General features: G+C 31.7%; 2 protein-coding genes across 2 annotated transcripts; both read right to left on the bottom strand.

Moving 5' to 3' along the window:
• Nucleotides 1-274: 274 nt before the first annotated feature.
• On the bottom strand, nucleotides 275-5,559 carry LOC134282568 (uncharacterized). The gene is made up of 4 exons (XM_062764971.1): nucleotides 5,493-5,559; nucleotides 3,202-3,804; nucleotides 2,086-2,354; nucleotides 275-1,597 (listed from the first exon to the last, which is right to left on the bottom strand). Exons 2-4 carry the CDS (start codon nucleotides 3,740-3,742, stop codon nucleotides 1,346-1,348), a joined length of 1,062 nt encoding a protein of 353 aa, XP_062620955.1. The 5' UTR covers nucleotides 3,743-3,804; nucleotides 5,493-5,559; the 3' UTR covers nucleotides 275-1,345.
• Nucleotides 5,560-12,996: 7,437 nt separating this feature from the next.
• LOC134282598 (adenosine receptor A1-like) lies at nucleotides 12,997-14,019 on the bottom strand. The gene has a single exon (XM_062765000.1). It carries the CDS (start codon nucleotides 14,017-14,019, stop codon nucleotides 12,997-12,999), a length of 1,023 nt encoding a protein of 340 aa, XP_062620984.1.
• Nucleotides 14,020-23,463: the final 9,444 nt, after the last annotated feature.

Genomic DNA, 23,463 nt, shown 5'->3' with positions numbered 1-23,463 from the left:
TTGTACATATTTCAATTAAAACTTGGATCCCCCATTGTGGTTTGATCCTATTCTCAGGGGGTCATGATTTAAACAATTTATAATTTAAACTACATGTACCCCATGATGCTTCCACATAAGTTTCTGCTTTTCACTTGTATTTGAATTCATTTTATTTATGTATTAATGCTTTTGTATTAATAGAATAGTATCATGTTCAAAAAAGCTAGTTCTCAAACCAATAAACAGTTATAACGCAAAGGATGTGCTTAGAGATGAGCATAAAAAGGACAGTCTAGCAGTTTTTATTTCTTAAAAAATCACACAACAATAATTCAATAACTAACATTGACTAACAAAATATAACTCTTGTTATGTAACTTCAAAAATAGTATCTAACTTTTAATTCTAAAAAAAAAATAAGGAGTCTGAAATAAACTTACATTTTAGATCTCCGTCGGTTTCCAAAACAACAACATGGACTATAATAAGTAAATAAAAACAAAGTACAAACTGTACCAAGTATTCTATATTATGTTAAGCAATTTTTTGTGGAAACAGCGAAGGAGAAACATTTTGATACCCTATATACATGTGCATGTGTATAAAGATTGCATATTTTGCACAAGTACTCAATATCACTAGAACAGTAGAACTTACCGGGTATGAACATAAGATATAAGAACTTGGTCCTTCACTAAAAGTGCATGTCCCTTTATTTAAAAATATAACAACATTATAATACTTTATATATATATAATACTAAAATTTAAAAAATATAGGACCCAATCCCTGCAGGTAAAACAATTTTCAGCTAATATCAAAGTGTTCTGTTGAATAATTCAACAATATTAAAAATGTTTTTTTTTTTGTATCTCTGGCTCTTCAAAAGAAACAAATGTACATTGTCAATCCATTCAATTGCTGACATTGTTATTTCTCAAGATACTGTAGATATAAATTTCTTTATTTGAGAAAAAAAAACAAAAACAATTTTATGCAATGAATAAAGTACATTATTTCAGTGTTGAAAATGAAAGAAAATGTTTTGTTTCATCCTGTATTTTTCAAAATTTATTTTCTCCATCCATATGTGCAACCGAAAAGAAAATCAGATAGATATTGTATTGTATGGAATAAAAAAAAAAAAAAAAAAGGTAGATTAGAGAAATAGAAGTAACATGATCAAATCACTATATTAACTTATCTATCTGGAGCTAAAATTTAAGTAGGAATTCAAAAATTCATCTTATGTGTATACATAAAACTATTTGTCATAATCATATACTTATACAATGCTTTTGTATCATGCAAAAAAAAAAAACAACAACAACTAATGCATCACTTGAGATCTTTGTTTCAAGTTCTACAGATCACACTTGACTTTGCGAGCTCTTGCGAATTCCAGCGCCCGTAGTCGCCTGGCGTACTCTTCGTTATCGTAAGTAGGGTACTGGTTCTGGTATTCACTACACCAACCTGTGGTTTCCTTGGAGATTTTGTTTGCGAATGTGTTCTTGTGTTTCTTTTTCTGAAGAAGTATTTTTTTCCGTAGGTCCTCTAATTTTTTGGCTCTAAGATAATGTTGCTGTCTGGCTTTAACTGCAGTGGGGTAGATCTGGAAACATCAAATTGCTATCACAATTAATCAATCTATAATTTCTGACAGTTAATTTGATGAATGTATAGAAAATACCAAACATACTGAAGAAATATTCTGCCACAACTCTCTTGAATTAAGTTAGACATGAACAAAAAAATTCATTCTTTTAATTTTTTTCCTTGTATGCATGTAATTTGGTGAGGCAAATGTCTGCTTCAAAACTGAAACATTCATTTATTGAGATTTGGATCAAGTTCTGTTATACATGCAGTCTGCTCTCTTTAATCATTTGGATATAACATAACATCCAATCCATACCAACCAAAAGTGTTGGTGGCCTCATCCTCTTTAGAATCTTTTATTTTTTAACTTTTGATTGAACATGTTGAATATCTTCAACATAAAAGTATCACAATATGACAAAAATATCATATCCAACATCAGTTTAATAATCCTTGAATAATATTTGATCCCTATAAAAATGTTTGTTTTTTTTAACTTACATCAGTAGAGCAGTGGACATTGTAAGTTCTTTTGTGTCCTGTTTCTAGTTCAGTGTCACCACTGCCATAGAGAACAAAGGGAGGCTTGTCCCCCGAGGCAGCAGAGGTGGGTCTGGGAGACCCTAGGGACAGGCGGGGCACGGATTCCCGGGGCAGGGCCGAGGAGCACGCTGTTTTAGGACGGGCAGGTATTTGTCCACATCTGTCAGGTCGCTTTGGCCTCTTTTCAAAAATTTTCTCATCAACATGCTTTGGTCTCAGAATGTCTTCTGAATAAGAAGAACATTTAATATCAAAATTAAACAATAATATATTTCCACAATAGTAATATTTTTTCTTCTTTCTGTTTAACTTGTAATAAGAAGTGTTAAAAAATGCTTTGTCTGAATGTTTTTTAGAGCATTTATTTATTCCTAAAAAGTACTGTGAAATAAACTTATTTTCATGGGGTATATTTTTCATTGTTTTTGAAGTATAATGAGACCAAAAAATTTACGTCCAGCACAAAATGTAAAATTCCTTACACAGTACCTATATAACTAAGCAACATATGTCTTGATCCTAAAATTCAAATTCCTTCAAGCTCGTATTTTTCCCTTAATCCTCAAAAATTTGACCCCACAGAAATATATGATTTTACAGTGTTTGGGAAAATGTAATATTAAAACATACTCTCTACCTCACATCTCATATTAGGAAAAGATACTGATACCAATATTCACCAGATGTCCGAAAGCCAAATTAAGGTTGTTATTTGTTTCATGTATGCTGATATGGGATGTGATATTCCAAAGGTAAAAATGATTCTTTGTATTAATACTGTACAATGCTAGTTTACAGATTCTATAACTAAAGAAATTTCACACACGGAAATTTTTGCCCCTATATTATTTTTGCCACTTTGTCCAACTCTCTATTTGGTAAGTTTAAAACAGGGTGAATTCAAAGAACATGCTATAATTTTTTCAATAGTATTAGGACTGGATGGATTTGAAAGGGGCAAAATTGTTTGCATTTGTATAAAGGGACTAAAAATAACAAGGAGAGAAAATATCTCAGCATTCAGCTTTCTTCTATTATAATATACTCTAAATTATTTTTTTTTTTTTTACATACCTGTAACTTTGCTTTTACTTTGTGAAGGCTTTACTTTGCATGTGTTTTTATTCTCTGTGCTGCTATATTTCTTTAATTTCTCTTTGGCTAGCTTTGTCAGTTCCCTGGTCTCTGAGGTTTGCTTTTCAACCAAAACATCTGATTTCTTTACTGCACTCACAGGCTTTTTCTGTTCACTGTTATTCACCATTACCTTTTCTTCTTCTTCACAAGTATTCACATTAATCTTCTCCTTTTTGTCCACCTCTTCTTCACATTTCTTTTCTTCATCATTTGTCTCTTTGTTTTTTAGTTCCTGTTTTTCATCAATATTTTTATCCTCTTTTTCCTCATCTATTTTCAGCTCTGTTATGGGTAAGTCATCTTCCTGTGGTGAATCAGGTTTATCCTCTAAATCTGCATCCCAAGAAATCGGAGTGTGCGCATACTCCAGCTCACGGCGGTGGTGACGATATGTGAGGGACTCGTAATATGTCGGTATATTTTTAACAAGAGAAGCAGGACGATACTCCTGTCTATACAGAGATGTTTTCGATACCATTGTGACTCACAGATAAAAATAGTTTGTCTGTAAACTTTAACTACAATCCATAACCATAAGATCTGAAACACAACAATAAAAAAGATGCAAAATAAATGCATTAAAATAGAATTAGTTTTCAAGAAAAAATACAGTTGTACTTCAGGATTTCAAACACTAATATCTTGAATACCATGGATGTTTCAAAGTAATTTAGAAGTCCCAACCACTTATTATAAATGGAATTGGAGGGAATATACTCCAATATAGTAATGCAATCATGTTTGTATGTTTGTTTGTGGGTTATGTCCTGTGTGTAATGGAAGTTTGCATTTGCATTTATGATTGATATAAATGCTGTCGTGATTATAGATACCAGTATTATGCTTTTTGCTAGGGGATACTGCACATTGTGGTGCCCTTGTCCCATTTTGAGATAACAACATTTGACTGTATATTATGTATATACTATTTTGCCACCATACACACATTACACTATGCATATAAATGAATTAAGCCTTCAATAGCAAAGAATACGAACTTCTCTGAAGATGTACATGTATCTATAGTAGTGATGGGACATTGTTTAATTTTTCATATTCGATCATCAGTTGGAATCAGTGACTGCTTTCAATGAGATTTTACCAATTATAATTGGATGATAAAAGCAGACAATTAGATTAACAAATATTTCTTATTATGTCATTAACTTTGATAAATTAGATAAATGATATGTTGTTTTCTTTGTTTTTTTTTACTTCTTTTACACTTTTTTGTTCTCAATGATCTCTGCTTTGTGCTATTGGCTTTGTAGATTCTTCATGCTCTTTCATTATGAAGAAATAAATTTTAAACTGGGAACGGATAACTCTGAAATGCATTTTATAAGAATTATGTTAATGATCATCGTTTATGAAAAAAAATAATTGATCTTCAGAATGGGTAACATTTTATATATGTTGTTGACAATCAATGTTCTCTGATTACTGGTACAACAATATCTGTGGATTTCCGATTAGACTATTGGCATGAATTGCAGCGAGCGGTGCAAAGGACCTCTAGTCACTGTGAGCTCTTAAAGCAAGACAATTCAGACTGTGCACTTTGATCTTAAGTATTTTTTTCAGCAGTTACACTTGATCCACAATGCATCGCTTGTTAAAGCTAAGTTCTTGCGAGATTAACTGGAAAACTTCAACAAAAAGTTAACTTGCCATGATTTAATGGATATACATGTATATTGAAGCTAAATAGTAAAAAACACATTCTTCATTTTCTTTCAGCACTGTTTAGGCTTCTTTAAGGTAATTTAACTTACATACTTCATTTGATGTCAGAGTCTAGACGCACCAAATGTCACATGCGATTTGACAAACATTATCTGAATTAAAACAATACAAGTATCTGCGTTCGCCCTAATGGTCACACCTTCAACGTATTACAAGCATTTCAATTTTAAATTCTTTACATCATTTAATGTGAAAGTATAGAAAATTTGACAAAACCATTGAACAAAAAAAAAAAAAAGAGGGCAGTGGTGTCTGATTCGTCAACTTCAATAAAACTAATTAATCACTTATGTTTACATTTATATATATGCATTAACCAGACACCTTTACACTAATCATAATAAGTAAGTATTTAGTTGTAACATGTTTTGGCGCTCCTCATAAATATTGTGTCTATGCGAATTCAAATGTTTCCTAATGGAAGCATATAGTAACAATTTATAACAATTTACTCTAGGCCTAAATAGTTTAAATATATTTACCTCCAAAAATCTAAAAGCATGTCTTTAGATCAATGTGCGATAAAGTCTTTTGTATTATTTGACTTCATGATCAACAGTTAACATTGCATGTTTACACTTGAAATTTAAATGTGAAAGCGAAAGCGGAAGTTATGAATTCCATTTGTCAATGTTTGTTATATCGTACAGAAATTGATTCTTTCACTTCGATGGGTATACAGTATTTAAACCTTTCTCTCCATTGACAACCATATAGGCCTACCTAAATTATGGTAATATTTTTTGATAAATAAAAAGAAAGGTTCAAACATCAAGTACAGTCCGTAAAGTATAGTTTACAACCGATAAACCTAGTTTGTCGACTGTGAAAGTATGCTTAGCTCATTTTTGTGAATTTGGCGTGCCATATATATAAGGCATTTTAGTTTCTTCAATTTACTTCCATCATTTTACAATGCATAGTGTATAAAGATTTTTCTATCATTGCAAAACACCATAAATCAAGTCTAATTTCATATCATGTTAATAAACATTGGTATCTATATTTAGATTTAAAAAAAAAAAAGAAAAGAAAAGGGGAAAAAAAACCCTCAACTTAAATTCTGGAAATATGTTATGTTAAAATATGTTTATAGGGTAAAAATTTCCACTTTTCACAAGATCTTTCTGAGAACTTCAAAGAACGTAAAAGGACATTAAGAGGTAAAAATGAAAATTGTTGCATGAAAAGATTTAATTTCTAAGCTTTGTTTTGATACTTTTTGAATTGAATCATAAATGAAAGAGTTATGCTTCATAGCGACAGGATCGGAGTACCTTAATCTCGTATTAAAATTATTATTATTTTTTTTTTAGCTCAGATGCACCATATATATAGCTTATATATACCGTATTAAAAATAGACACAGTGAAAATAAAAGGATTTTTTATGAAATGTGCATCTCTTCAAAAAGTTATTGGTATATTCCAAAATAATTTCAATTGAATGGTGACAAAATCCTAACAATAGATATCAACATAAATGACACACGTAAAAATATTGCGTTTTGACGTTATTACGCTCAACAGGTCAAAAGATTTTTTCTCCAAAAAACTTTCTCTTATTGCTGATAGGCCTGATATGGATGAAAAAAAAATATACCAATAATGATTAACTTTTGTAATTTTAACTTAACCATTTATTTATATACCTTACCAACCCCACAAATTAATTTTCTGAAAAACTTGAGCATATATAAGTTACTTTTCAATTTTCTATGGAAATCAAATGTTGATAAAATTAAAAGAAATGTTGTTACACAGCAATATAAACATGGTGGTTTAAAAATGATTGATATTGGCTGTTATATAAAAGCTTTGAAATCAACATGGATAAGGAGAATTATTAATGAGAAAAACTCCAAATGGAAAATTTTGCTTGAAAATATAATTGATACTAACAAACTAATAAATACAAGATCAGTATGTTTATCAAACTTTAATAAGTGTTTACACAATCAGTTTTGGAAAAAAAACTACATTCAATGCTTTTACTTGTGAAATCCAAGATAATTCTGAAATTACAGACTGGAATGAAAATGTTAAAAACCTTTATGGTTGAATAAAAATTTCAAAATTGGAAAACAATCTGTCTTTTATAAATTGTGGAATGAAAATGGTATTACTCATGTGTTAGATCTCCTAGATGAACATAACAGTTTTCTATCATTAGAGGATCTACAAAATAAATTTAAAATTAAAATAAATTATGTGACATATAATGGTATTAGACAGACAATACTAGCAGACTTAAAGAAATACAATTTTTATAGAAATATATAATGCAAAGACCAATGATTCCTTTTAATATCAAAATATTTATCAATACCAGGAAAGAGATCAAAACCTATGTATGATATTTTAAATAAGCCAGTTATCAAACCTTCTGGTAAAAATAAGTGGGCTAGATATTTTGAAATAACTGATATACAATGGAAAACAATTTATAATCTTCCATTCCTCGTGACACGGAATTGTAAATTACAATGGTTTCAATACAGACTTAATCATCATATTCTAACTACAAATAGTCTCATGTATAAAATAGGTAAATCTGATACTAAGTATTGTACTTTTTGTGAAGATGAAATAGGAAACAATTTATCATTTAATCTGGGAATGTAATGTTGTTCAGCAATTCTTAAAAAAATTCATACTTTATGTCAAGCCAAAGACATTGAATTGAATCTCAATGCAAAATCATTTATTTTTGGTGAAAATGACAAAAATGAAAATTCAGAATACTTCAACACTATGTTGATATTAATGAAGCATTATATTTATAAAGTTCATTGTCAGAATTGTCCATCTATCCAAGGTCTTTTAAATTTATTTAATTCATATTTTAAAACTTTAAAACACACCATAATAGAGAATAAAAAACTGACAGATTTTAATACTTTCTGGCAGAAATGGGTTGTTATACTTTAATTAATTTACCTTCTCTGTATTTATTATCATCAGTTCTTTTTTCAATTTTTTAAATATTAATTATTAGAAAAATCCCTCAAAACTGCACTGCACTCTCTTTCTTTCTCTCTCTCTCTCTTTTTCTCTCTTCTTTTTTTCTTTTTTTTTTTTATTTCATATGGTAAGCTTAAAGAAAACTGATTATGTTTTAGGGCATAATATGTAATGTTAAATCTGCCTCTCCCCCCTCTCTCTCTATATCTCTCTCTCTCTTTCTAAACTTTTACACTAATTTTGTATGTTCCAACCATAATTAGTCCTTTTTATTTTGATTGTACATATTTCCAAAAAGTTTGAATGTTTGTAATATGTAAAAGTTTCAAGTTTCATAAAAAAAAAAAAAAAAAAAAAAATAATGATTAATTTTAAGAATAATTTTAAGTTTTGAATGTTGTATTTATATACGAAACGCTCTTTGAGGCACTATTTACTCCCATATATAAGTATGAAAAAGGCATGTACAATCCCACGCATAAAGCAGATCAACTGCATTGGTATCCAACAGAGTAGGAACCTACGAGCTAGAAACGCAGGTTAAAATTGCAACGCATATAAAATAAAGGGGTGTGAAGAGGAGAAAACTGAATTATTTTTCGAATAAATAAATCTGAATCCTCTAAATTGCACTTCATCGAAAATTCTCTTCATTGATAACTAAAAGTGAGGGAGAGGGTGGGGTCGATTCTCAGGTTCGATTCCTCTCCTTTTTAAAAAAAAAAACTACATGTATAATAATTTTCTTTTACTTGTGACTGTAATACAACACCTTGGTCCCGTCCTCTTGAAAAAAAAATTTAAAAAATCTTTGTATACAGAAAGTATTGTAATATATGCACAAAAATAAATAATTTAAAATATTGAAGAAAACCATGAAAAAGTAATCTGTCGACTGTCAATATCGCAGCTATAACGTGTCTTGGACATAGCTCTAAAAATGTTGCCATATTAATATTAATTTTATGAGGTCTTCCTTTCTTCGTTCATTGAACGGGCTCCTAGTGTAACTTTTTGTGCTTTAATCTATATATAGATGCAGCTTAATTGCTTACGTGATATGTCGAAAATTAAAAAAAAAAAGAGAGTACACGACGGCATTATAGTGAGCATAAGTGTCAAATGCTGGTTAGCCACTTTATTAAAACGTCTCTTATTACTCGGTTACAGAAGTCGGTTACAGCTGCAAGAAATCATGATTTCAATATGAACAATAATCGCCAATTTCGTTTGAAAATATATATACTTACAACTACAACTCATCCCTAATTGTCCCGGAGGTCGCTTGAAGTCGTTCAACAAAAGACGCCAAATGCGACAGTCACTGAAATATAAAGCAATATGAGCTGCATTTTTGAGAATTTTACTTTGCTGGTAAAATATGTTATTATGATTAATCTGTATGTAATCTGAGCCTTTATGATCAATAAAAAAATAATAAAGTTTAAAAATGTTTTAGAAGAAATATTTCTGTACAACCGAATATACAGTATTATATAAGAAATCATTATTGTACAGGACGACGATAATTCAATTTTGCTTTAATCAAAGCGTATAAAAAGTTCTTTCATAGCAAATATGAAGAACAGAAGTCTATAAATGTTCTAATTTTCCGTCACTGAAATAGTTAATTACAAATTTGCAACATTTTTTCCAGTGTCAAACATGCAGCTCATATTGCTTTAACAATCTGCTTTCTTCTCCTAATGCTCCCCCCTCTCTCCCTTTCTCTCTCTCTCTTACCATGTGCTTTCAGGTGTCCTTTAGTCTTCCTCACATTCTCTTTTACTTCTGGAGCCAATGATCATGTAATATTCTAATGTTAAATCTGGTGTCCTTCGGAGAATATATTTCTACATTGTTTCTCTTTGATTGCTTTGAATAGTGGCATTTTTATTGTTGTTTAGTCAAAAAATGCAATTAAGAAACTATATACAGCAAAACTCAGTTATAACGAAGTCACAGAGACCTAAGAAATTACTTCGCTATATCTGTAATTCGTTATAATCGTATAAGAATTTCATTAAACTTATATAGCTGGGGATCCAAGATGACTCCGCTATTTAATGAAATTCTTATGCGATTATATTTCCATTTCTAACTTTTTTTCTCTGTGATAACTCTTTGAAAGTTAGCGGAGTTGATTTCTTGATAATTCTACCTGTATGTAAATAAGGCAAGTCGATATGTTAGGAGCTAAGGAGGCCTAATATGCATGCAAATCTCGTGCGCATCTGTCTCTGTGGCTGACGCTAAGGGGGCAAAATATGCATGTAAATCTCGTGCGTCTGCCTTTGTGTTTGACGTCAGTGGGCGAGGACTATGTCTACATTTTTAAAGTCTAAATATACAGTTTTATTTCACAATGAAATGGAAAATATTAATATAAGGAATCACTATCTAGTTAGTATAGTGTGCCAGGACATCAACGATAGTGCGAAACATGGGATAATTTATGTATAACGGGCTTCTAGTACTAATATATATATTGCAATGATTGGTAAATTATTGAAACTATATTAAATGAAAATACATGTAAATGCAGCTTTTGTACTTTGAGCCATTTAAACTATGAAGCTGGAAACTATGATACCTGGCTTTAAAGTTTAAACGCAATAAAATTATATTTCTTTCTCTGAGCTGACTTTATTCTAAAGGGATAATCAGCCAAATTGTGTAAACCAACGAAGCTGGCTAGATACTCCCTAGCTGCTAAATGTTATTTATAAATTATTCAGAGGAAAGGTCCAGTAAAGGTAAAATCGGAATAGACTATGTCATTATCGACGTTTACCTTAGCCGCTAAATTATTAATTTCTACTTAATCAAAAGAAAAGGATTCATACCAGAAAGGCTAAAATCGTATTTTAGACTTTCGGTCTTATGTGAATTGGCCTGATATGAATTCAATTAAACTAATATTCCTCTTATTTTTGTTATCGATATGAAAACACGTATAGTCAAATCACAGACATCGAGGACATTGGCCGCAACAATGAATTCATAAATAAATAATGGCAATAGTTTATCATATTCATCACATGTTTTAGAGTCCTCATCTCCACAGTCATATCGTAATAAAAATTGCAGTAAATATAAGAATAAAACAAATTTTATGAGTTTGCAGTTTTAGTCTGACAAAAGGCTAAAAGTAATTAAAGAGGCTGATCAATAGGAATTAAACTTTTAAATCGGACGGTCCCACGAAATAGATCATGGGAATGCAGCTGCTACTTGCTTGTTTATGAAAAGATGTATTGGTTAGGGTTAAGGAACCAATGGTAATGAAGTGACCAGAGGTCAGATATTTGAATAAATTAGCTACAACAAATAATATTTAAAGATTATGCAAAAGATTGGAAATTATTTTAAAAGTGCATTAGAAATTTTAAAAGTACTCAAGGTCAGAATAATAGTTTAAAATTCAAATAAAAATTTAAAGTAATTATTGCAAATTTTGAAGGAGTTTAAAATATGAAATAAATCACACCTAGTATAAAATGACTGGCATAATTCAGTGGAAAGCTGAATCTTGACTGTCTTGGTTGCATTTTATACAGGTGAGGTACTTGCGTACGTTTTGATCAAAATTATTAAATTTTCACATGGCTTATTCTATTAACAAGTTAAACTTTTTATATTATAAGTAGTTATATTTCTAATTTAGTATATTTTGTAAAATTATTTATTGAAATTATAAATATTAGAAATAGATTGTTTACTTTAATAAAAAGTGGAAAGCTGAATCTTGACTGTCTTGGTTGCATTTTATACAGGTTGGGTAACATCTCCACTCCCCAACCATGGCCGCCGCTCTGGTCCACAAATTTAAAAGGAATTATTTAATAAAAGGGGTAACGCAATTGAGCCATCCTGGTACCTCCACAAGACAAGCGAGTTTACGCGAGTTCCAGTCAATGATATCATCTGCTTATAGGGAAAAACAAACAAAGAACAATTTTCCTTTTATTTTTTTATAATAAATGGTGGAGAATCCGGGTATCGATCCCGGTACCTCTCACATGTCACGTATGTCTTGGCGTAAAAAACGATGAAGTCAATCGTGAGTTCTATGTATTAAAAGGGTGTAAAACATGTTATAGATATGTGTGAAACTTTAAAAAAGAATTTCAATCTCCCATTGGTTCCATTTGGGGATAGGAAAACTATGGCATGAACCATTAATCGTGGAATATCCTCAATATATTTAAAGCAATATGAGATGCATTTTTTTTAAAAAATGTGATTTTATGATAAACTAGTATGTAACTAATACATTTATGATCAATTAGACTAAAATAAAGCAGAAGAAAAACTTCTATAGGCAATCCAATATACAGTTATATACCGGGGGTAATGAGAAATCATTTTTGAACAGGACGCCAATAATGTGATTTTGATTCAATTGAAACTTAAAGATAGTTCTTTCATCACAAAAATGAAGAACAGAAGTTTTTTCTGTCATTGTAATAGTTATTTACAATTTTGCAAAAAAAAAAAAAAAAAAAAAAAAGGAAAAAAAAAAATTTCCCATTTCCGACATCAAAGTTGCAGCTAATATTGCTTTAAACAACTCCTCTCATTAGTTACAATGAGCTTGGTCGTCAACGAGTCAAAATCTAACTGAAATTCAAAACTATAACAACACACACAATTACACAATACTGAATTCATTATAATAAAATGGTGTTACCAAGCAGAACGTAACAACAGGCAACAGATAATAAGTATCTCACATGATGAAAATAAACATATATATTTTATCGAAGTAATATGTCAGTTCTCAAATATAGAGAATTTTCTATGGATGTGTGATACATGTGAAAACCTTTATGAAGCATCAGTGCAACGATAATACCGCAGTATAGAAAGCTGGTGAAAAAAGATATTTATACCACATAATCGAATAATTCTGAGAAAATGGAGATAAAAAATGTTTAGATGAAACATACTCAACATTTCTTTAACAGTATTGTTATAGGCCCATGTAACAAACAAAAAAAAGTTACAGGAAAGACGCCACTCAGAGTGTCTTAATCATTTGCCAGATAGCTTTCCATTCTCGCCTTAGTTTTTCCATATTAAATGCATATATAAAAGGATTAACAACAGAATTGAAGCAAGAGAGTGTAGCGACAATAAAGAGTTGTTTCTGTGTTAAGGACTCAAAGAAAGAAGCAATAACCATAGGCCCGGTACATAATAAAAGCGCAGCAATGATAATTCCAATAAGCTTCAAAGATCCAAATAACTTCTGATTCATTTTGTTAGTCAGCTGTTCGCCTCCAGAGTTCGATGTGGGCCCAATTTGGTTGGAAATGTTCGACACCGTTGTACTCTGATGAGCATGCCAAGCAAACGTTCTTCTGTATCTTTGACGCATTCGGCAAATTGTTAAACAGTAAAATAAAATTGTCAACGACAACAGGGATATTGTCGTAGACTGAAAATAAATTGCCATAATAGGGTACCGATGGCCAAATACACACTTAAACTTGCAAAATGGTAATTTTTCTGCCACGTGACGTATCTGAACCATAGATAAATTAAAACCAAGAACAATCAGCCAGAAAAGGATGTAAACTACATACTTTCGGTTGTTCTGCAGTAACTTTTTATCCAGGTCAGTTGTGGATATCTTCAGGAAACGATGAAAACTTATGAGAAAAGTTTGGCAAAAAGAAAGTGTAATGCCACTGATGAACAACACACTGGTCATGACGCATGGTACATAATAGGTGGCCCACTGTGGCCTAAACAGTCGGATACCACCAACACACATGCTCAGTCCGAGAACAAGATCACTGACGGACAGACAAAGGACCAAATTGAGGTGTGTGTTTTGGCGAAGTTCTTTGCTGACGATCAGAGTTATAAAGACTAGTGTATTTAGGATGAAGGCAGTCCCTCCAATAAGAAATCCTACAAGGGCTGATATTAAATTTCTCTGTTCCTCATCCGTCCCTTGATTGCTCTCATTCCATGAAGATGCTTGCATACCATCCTTCGCTGTTTCATTGATTGTATAATCAAGACAAGCAGACATCCTATATTCGAAGAATTAAATTAAAGATAATCCAAAAATATATACATGTATATCTTAAATGATATGGCTGGATTTATATTTTATTGCCTTGAAAAGACTTGAAAAATAAAAATCTAACGAAATTTCTTAATAAAATTTAAGATATTCTTTACATACTCTGTAAACTCGTTGACTGGCACACCCTTGGTAAGACAACGGGCTAAAACACAAAGGCAAAGAAGAGCAGGAGTAGTTCTTCTAATCGCATTGTCGATGAGAGGGAGTATGTTATATACGTCTTGTGACTGTAACCCAATACATGTTCACAACTTCTATTGTTAAATTCCATTGATTTTTAATAACACGATACTAATAACAGACATTAATTCCCCACTGATTTTAAATAACATCTACCTACTCTTATATACTGACTTTTAGTTATTGATCAGAGGAAGGGGGGGGGGTCCATAATTTTACTGTTTTTTTCTCCAAATCAGCGGACCAAAAGCCAACCATACAAAGCACATGTACAAATTATGTTTGAAAAGATATTGACTGAATTCCTTTTACAAAATTTTTGTGCTTTAGTGAACTAAAATAAAGAATTTCTATGAAATGGCGAATGTGTTTACTAGGTCATTGAGAATATGCACCAAGTTATTAAATACGAATTAATGTATGTGAACCTTGCGTTATGTAATGAATATATTTTTTTAGATTTAAGTCTGTTGGAAACAACACCACGCACTGAATTAGTCGAGTTCCAAAGCACTTTATTGTAATGTAATAAAAGGCAATATATATTTCCAAAAACAACGAGGCTTTCATTAGACAAATTGATTGGAAAGCCTGTTCAAATAATACATAGATCACATATCAGCAAGGGGAGAAAAAAAGGCCTCTGTCAAGACTATAGTTCTACTGGTTTGTACTTATAACAAAGAAAGAGAAAAGTAGGTGTTGGGCTTGAAATTTGCAACAGCAATAAGTAAAATAGATTTCGTCTTTTTTTCTGCCAAGATTCCTTGATTTAGTTTCTTTTTGTGGCAAGATAACAATTAGACCACAACTGTAGGAAGAGTAGCATTTAAAAGAATTTTGCAAATATTTTAATTTTAGTTATCGTGGCAACATCATTCATCAAAATAAAAAAAAGACAATTATGTATCTCAGTTTGGTCTACTTGCATTATATTAAAATCAGAACAAAACTGTGGGTGGAGTAGCATTTTGAAAGTATATGGCAGACATTCCTATTTTTATTAAGCATGGCAATACCGTTCATCCAAATCAAACACCGATAAAAAGATTTATGTATCTTATTGTAGTCTACCTGTGTGCCAAGTTATACTGAAATCAGATCAAAACTGTAAGAGGAGTAGCATTTCAAAAGTATTTTACAGAAATTTCTATTTTTAGTAACCACGGAAGCACTGTTCATTAAAATCAGAAACTGATACATATGGCACGCCAAATCCACAAAAATTAGCAAAACATAGTTTCACAGTCGATAAACTAGGTATATCGGTTGTAAACTATAGTTTACGGACTGTAAACTATAGTTAACAACGTTAATCTATATTTTACATCTGTAAACCATAGTTAACGCGATAATCTATGTTTCACAACCGTAAACTATGCTTAACATCGAAAACAATCATTTTGCGATCGCAAAACATAGATTATCTGATAAATATAGTTTCACGATTTGTAAACTATAGTTTACAAACCGTTAACTATAGTTAACGATCTGATAAATATAGTTTCACAATTCGTGAAACTATGATTAACAACTCTTATAGTTTATCGGTTTACGATTGTAAACTATAGTTTACAAACGTGAATCTATGTTTATCAACAAAATCTATTGTTAACGCTTTATTCAGACAGATAAACTAAGATTAGCATTCGTAAACTATAGTTAACGACCGTTAAATATAGTTTTACAGATGAAAACTATACTTAACGAATCGTTAACTATAGTTTACGGTTTGTAAACTATAGTTTACAGTCGATAAACCTAGTTTATCAATTGTGAAACTAGGTTTATCTCATTTTTGTGAATTTGGCGTGCCATATATAATTAAAGAATTACGTATCTTAGTGTAGTCTACTTGTGTGCCAAGTTATGATGAAATCAGACCAAAACTGTGGGAGGAGTAGCATTTTGAAAAATTGTTCACAGACAGACAGCTAGACGGACGGACGACGGACACATTACTATTGCATATCTAGGACAGATGATACAAACGAAAAATGAATGTCTGGATTGGTCGATAGTTTTTTGGCCTAATTTCATTGAAAATGATGCAAATATAATGATGAATATAATGAAATTGTAAACCTTCTATGATGTTCAAAAGACTGCCTCTCTGAAACCATCCTTATTAATCTATACAAATATTTTTCACTTCAAATCCCATTTATGCGAAAATTTGACTAAAAATTTAAAAACTACGCGGTGAAACTTGTTCATTTTATTCATTAAAACATGACTCAAGTCGTTATTTTCAATTTTGTTGACAAAAGTTTGTTTGTATCATCTGTCCTTAAGCTCTCCTGGTCTCTGACCAGTAGAGCTAAAAACTAACCTATGCAGAAGACGTCGACATGGAAACGGGGTATTTTTTTTAAATAGAAAATCAACACCTTGCATGACTGCAAATCGACATTAACTCTGTACGCCCTTTCTCTCTGAATCTCTTTTGACATTATAAAACAAGTACTCTATAGATGCATTTTATTTCTCCGTAGCCAGTTTAAACATTTCCTGGGTCTATATCAGTTTTTCAGAAGCAAAAATTTATAGAATGTCGGAAAAGGAAACCCCTCTCTCTTTTTGAAATCATTTTCAAGGCCTTATTTGTTTGGACACTCCATATAAAATTTACGATAAATTTTCATAGAACTTCAAGAGGTAAAAATTCCATATTTTATAGGACAATAGTGTCCCAACACAGACCTGGATGAACGGGATTTTTCGATGTCAAAAGAGTTTTTCTCAGTTACACTTAGATCGAAAAAAAAGATATGTACGAAGTTGCGTCGCCTGGACAAACCATTGCTTACAAAAGCATTACTAATTTATAAAAAACAAATAAAATTTATGATTTGTTTTTTATTCTATAGATAGAAAAGACGATGCTCGCTAGGTATTTCAAAATTCACTAATGTACATGTACCTATTTATGACGCTAGTCCACGAATTTTTTGATACCCCCTCGTACATATGGATGTTATTTCATCCAAGTTCCTTTGAATCACCATACTGAAGTAATTTTCATAATAGTAATTCAATACTACTTATTTCGAATCAAGGCAGGTTTTTAACAAAGATTTTTTTTTTTCGAAAATACTATAACAGAATTTTAAGAAAGTGAGCAATTTACTTTACAGCATCTAGAACTCTCGATCAATCGGTCGGTCTACACGGTCACAAAAAGGAAGCATTCTAAGAGTAATAAAGTACATGTATACGAAGAAATAAAGTTAATTAATTTGCTTTCGAATTTCAATGTTTTAAGCTATAGAAGACGACATATTCAATAACGTGAAGAGTTGACTTGTACAAGCCAAAAGTCTTTCACAAACTTCATATTTTACTTATATATTTTCTTGATGATATAAGACATGCATCTTGTTGAAATTGAATTAAGCCGGAGAAAAAAATCACATGATCTGTTTAAATTTTTTTTCTGAAATTTACAGTTTATGTTTAGAGAAGGAGATATGGTCATTCAATCTGCTATAAATAGAATAGACATTAAATAATTTATATATATTCATGGCAAGGCTTGAAGAAGCTAACAATGAATCATACTGAGATAAGGAACAGTTTTCAAGATCAAAAGTCCATAAAACAATACAAAATAGGAGCAGAGCAAACACGGACCTTCAAAGCATCAGAGGTGGGACCAGGTGCCATGGAGGAGTCAGTATTCCCTGCCGACCGGTCAAACCCGCCGTGAGCTCCTTGTCATGATCGGGAATTAACAGAAAAATCCGTCATCAATTCAGTGTACATAAATAATGGACTAATAATTAGTATGAAAAAAGTCAGTCAGCATTTGACTCCATGAATAAATTGTATCTGCTGACAAGGTCATTGTATCGACCATAGAACTTGATGACTTTAAACGAGACTGTTGAAATTCTAGTTTCATCAACTTGTTTGTCAATAATTTACCTCGTTTTAGACATTGTTCATACGTAGAGCATGGTCTTGGGTATCGAATCAACTGAGATATATAAACTCCGTATACAGGTGATGAAGGTATTTTGCTGCATAAGTAAGGGAAGTTGACAATAGAAAAGTTAAAATCATCACGTTTATCATAGAGCTTGGTTGTTAGATTACCATTAACGCCTTTTTCAAGTAAAATATCCAAATATGAAACAGATGTGTCAGACTTTGTGGTATCTTGTTCATTTTTTGACTACCATCACGGACAAATACCAAGCAGAATCTTGAAAAATAGTATAAAATATAAACTCTTAATTAATCTTATTATACCTCTACTGATTTTTTTCCTATATAAGAGTAAGGCAGTAAAATGTGAATAATTCCCTAGAAATCTCAGTGAATGGACTAATTCCCCCGTGCGTTAGTTAAATGAGCTAATCCCTGCTTCGGAAGCTAGTTCCTCGGTTATCCGTAATCCTCTAGATTTTACTTTTGTATCGGTCTAATATGTTAATGGACTAATTCCCGTGCGTTAGCCTTGAAGCTAATTCCCCGCATTTCGTAATCCCCTATTTGTATCGGAATAATAAACCGTTAAAAAGTATATCATTGACGGAGTTAGCAAGATTCCAGTTCCCCTCGACCAGGACTATTTCCCTCGGCAGAAAACTAAATGTCAATCAAATCAAAGTCTCCAATTCCAGGCTACATTTCAGATAATTGACAGGGGTTTTAAGACCAGGTAAATGTGAAGGGGTGCTCATTTCCTCCTGCTTAGGTTTCATCAAGATTCCATAATGCGGAAATCATAGTATACCACAGGCACCTGAAGTATGGATAATACCCCCCCCCCCCATTTTTGTTAATGAAAAAAAATGTAAGAGTGTATAATACCTCAAAAATATATAATTTCCCCGTCAAACACATCTATATGTCGTTATATGCAAGCAGATTATACTTTTTCTTACGTTTAAAGAATGACCCTATTCGGTATAATAAATATATACCGAATAGGGGTCATTCTTTAATGAGTATACTGCTTGTATTAACTGTTTATGCATGCTGAAACCTTACATATACTACATGTACAAGTTTCATCAGGTTTCAGTTGCGGAAAACATTTGGATTCGAGGACACCTTTAGTTTCCGCACTTTAAGATTCAGTACTTAAACTTTGCGGAAACTATTGGTAAGCTTAAGTTTCGCTGAGTTTCAGTAATGTTTGAGCCATGCGGAAACTGGGTATTTTTTCATCCATTGTCAGAGCATTTCTTTATTCATTCGTATGTACCGGGGTATCTTATTTTCTCAAATTTATATTTAATTTTCTTCCTTATTTTTAATACTGAGCATATTTCTTCAGTTGAAAGAAGACCTTTTACACAAGTTTGTCATTTAAGTGTTTATAAATACGGTACATTTTCTACAAATCCGATTACAGATTGATAGTCTTTTGAGATTATTGGAAATACACGACTGAATCATGTAGATTTTTTTTCAAAAATAACACAAAACTTATCACGCAGGTGATTTATCATAAATACAAATAACTGCATTGTCATACCTTTATCGTTTTTTTAATTATTATATATTTGGTACACAATACAGTATTTTAGGTCCATCCCTGACACACAGACGCGTGTCCTATTACACACCCTGTATCCCCACTCGTTATTGCTAGCCTTCTTATTAAAAAAGTTGTTTAAACTCAATATCAATTTTAATAAGAAAAAATAGAACGTTTATTGTTTGTGAATATGTCCGATAAATCGTGTTAAATAACTGTATTAAAAAAAGATGTGTTTGTGAAACACTAATATGTCCCCGTGTGACAGCCTTTGGCGAAGGTTGAAGTTTCTCAAATACAATCAAACTCCAAGGTCAAATGTAACCCCAAGACGGAGTTTTTCTCAATAAATATACCTATATCTGTGAAATATGAAACTTCAAGCACTAACCATTAAACAGTTATGAATAAGGTTAAAGTTTTTATGATGAGGGCTTATATAGGCTATATATGTCTGCTGCCCAATCCATTTATGACTTTAATACATAATATTTACATTTCCAATGTCTTTGTCCGAGATAAAATTACAAATTGTAAATGTACTTTATTTCCCCATCAATGTATTGGCGCGGTTCCAGAAAAACCACGTGCAGGGCGGGACAAACAGCTAGACAGAAGCAGGACTTTGAGCACGTGGATTGGCGGAATCAAAACATTATAAATATAACGAATAACTGTCTTATTTTTCAATTTCATGACGATGGTCAATCGATTGGCTTGCTTGATAATTTTATGCATAAACGCCTTCGGCGTTTATGCAAATTATCACGCAAGCCAATCGATTGATCACATCATGAATTCGAAAAATAAGACAGTTATTCCTTAAATAAAATATGTTCAAATCAAATCATTTTTACTGTATAAGAAACCGATGATATTGTAATTAAGAATATATTTAGTTAAATGTGGCACAATTATGTCCCTAAAAAGAAAATAGTTTTATTTACTTCAGTATTTTGTTGAAACCTAATCACATACTTTATATCAATTTTAGCATAATTTTCAATAAAAGCCATCGAAGATTAAAAATATTTTAAAATTTTGAATCCGAGAATACCACAATATAAAGAGATTATATTTCTAGAAAAATATGAAAATTGTGTGTCCTTGACAGAAATTCAATGCCTTTTATCGTTTTGGTGATTTATAAACATTATTGGGTGACATACCTAATACCTCTGTGAAAATCAATGTGTAGTATAAAGGAATAATTCTTAGGAATGATACAAATTTCTTTACTAGTATTTCGAAAGAAAAATCACAATCTTGAAGTCATTATTTACTGCTTGTATTTTCTTCTAAGGCGTGATTAACAACTGAAGATTAAATTGATTCCTTGAAGGTCTTCAGAAATCATATTTCGATTTACAGACACGTACCTCTGAGAAATCATTAATAATATTATACACTTTTATACGAAAATCCGGGAGGCCAGTTCAAAGAAAGAAATACTTTTTGTGTTTAAAGCTATTCATTTTTACGCTTTGAGTTTGAACGGAATAGGATTCGGTTTGCAATCAAATACAATGTTACGGTAGTTTAAAATCAGTCGAAGCTTAAATATATAATTACGACACTTCATAGATGAACCGTTTCGTTTTGCGTCTTTTTGCAAAAATTTCCAGTATTCGAAAATTGTGGTTAAACATTGGCATCTTAAGACCCCCAAAAGGTCTTAAACAAATCTAACCCAAAACTCAGAATGATGCCTTACATCCCGAAATTCGCTTCTAGGAAAAAATTCTGAACACGTTCTTATTTCCGTGTGAAATGATGTAGCAACATGTATAAGTCATGATATTATACAGAAAATGTGAGAAAATATTAACTTTTAATATGTGTCCAGGACCCTTTATAAGAGATCTTTTAGGTTAAGACACGTTTCGTCACTTTTCGTTCTTAGTCTACCTTTGCTTTAACAGCCTATTTTTTTCTCCTTTATATATAAATTCATATTAGTAATTTATCCTTGCAGAGAGCGTTTGCCAGGAGGAATCTGATTCAATAAAGCTATAGAAAATATACAATTCCAATAGGTAACAAGCAAATTCAAAGAATTTGGTCCCCCGCTTTCGGTGTCTTTGTGGGTAAGGTTTCATTTTTTATGACAAATTGTCTCAAATATGAACGCAACATCATATGTCATAAAGAAATTATCACTGAAGTAGGATTTTTTTAAAAAAATAAGGTCAATCGTGAAAGTCAAGGTCAATAGGTCACAAATCATAGCATGCTTGGAAGTATCTTGTCACAGGTAATGCACATGAAACCCATATCTCTTCTCAAGATAAGGAACAAGATGTGTTTGTGAAACACTGATGACCCCGTATGACAACATAGCAAAGATTAAACTTTTCTTAAATGCAAATTGATTGATTATATAGTAAAAATGCGTAAATTCTTTGAAAATCTTCTCTGCTCCTGGTTATTCAATAAACTAACCAAGTACGTAGTTATGTTGAATAAGGCTGCCTCTTCCAAAATTGTGAATTTCATGGCCCCATGCCATGCCAGGGTCCAGACGTTCTGATGTTAGGCCGGGCTCTGTTGTTTATATAGTGAAAATGCATGAATTCTTTGAAAATCTTCTCTGCTCCTGGGTATTTAACAAACTAACTAGGTATATAGTTATAATGATCAAGAATGCCTCTTCCAAAATTTTGAATTTCATGGCCCCTGGGTCGGAGGTTCTGGTGTTAGGGCGGGGCTCTATATTGATTATACATGTATATTGAAATTTCATTATTTCTTTTAAAAATCTTCTTTTCTGCTCCTGTGTATACATACTAGTAGTTATGTTGAATAAGGCTACCTCTTCCAAAATTGTGAATTTAATGGCTCCAGGCTCAGAGGTTCTGGTGTTAGAAGATCTCTTCTCCTGTGTATTAATTAAACTAATGAAATGTGTACATAGTCATGAAGAGGAAGGATGCCCCTACCAAATGTGTGAATTTCATGGCCCCTGGGTCAGAGGTTCTGGTGTTAGGGTGCGGCTCTAATAATTTTATTGTAAAAATGAATGAATTCTGTTAAAAAAAACCCTTTTCCTTTGCTCCTGGTTATTCTCCAATGATCTAAGTACACATTAATTATGAAGAAAGGTGCCTTTTCCAAAATGGTTAATTTCAGGGTCCAGGTTTTTTAGGTCTTAAAAACAAGAGCCTGGGCCTTTCCATTTGGGAAAAATTAGGGACATTTTTTGAAACTGGGGAAAAAAATCATATTTAACATTTTTCTAAATAAATTCAATTAAGATGTGTGTTTTTTTTTCATTTGCAAAGGTATTTCATTGTCTTATCTTACATTCAGTCGATCAGTTTTTGGAGAATGCCATTTAGAATTTTTTAACTACATTCTTAATACTAGTATACATACTAGTATTACTGAGTTTGGACATTTGTTAACCATATTTGTGTGTTTCGATTCTCTTTTGGGAATTTCTTTCATGAATGACATTATACAGTCCCCCTACGACCCCTAAAAAAACCCTCGGGCCCCAGGGTCAGGGGCACTGAGGGGAATAGTCTGAAAATAAATTAATGCTTTGGAATCTGCTCTTTGGTGTTAATCATTTATGATAAAATACAATTTATGATAAAATTTCCAAAATTTTGAAATATGTGGCCCCAGGTAAGTGGTTCCTGTGGGGTGGGGTGCACAACTGGTTATATTAAAATGAAAATGCATTTCCTCTTTGATCTTGATTTTGATCTGGG

The sequence above is a fragment of the Saccostrea cucullata genome, unplaced genomic scaffold, assembly GCF_032062105.1.
Source record: "Saccostrea cucullata isolate Sc308-1 unplaced genomic scaffold, CSIRO_AGI_Scuc_v1 ctg297, whole genome shotgun sequence".
NCBI classification, from domain to species: Eukaryota; Metazoa; Mollusca; class Bivalvia; order Ostreida; family Ostreidae; genus Saccostrea; species Saccostrea cuccullata.
The sequence above is the reverse complement of the archived record's forward strand: the minus strand, read 5'-3'. Positions and strand labels throughout refer to the sequence as shown.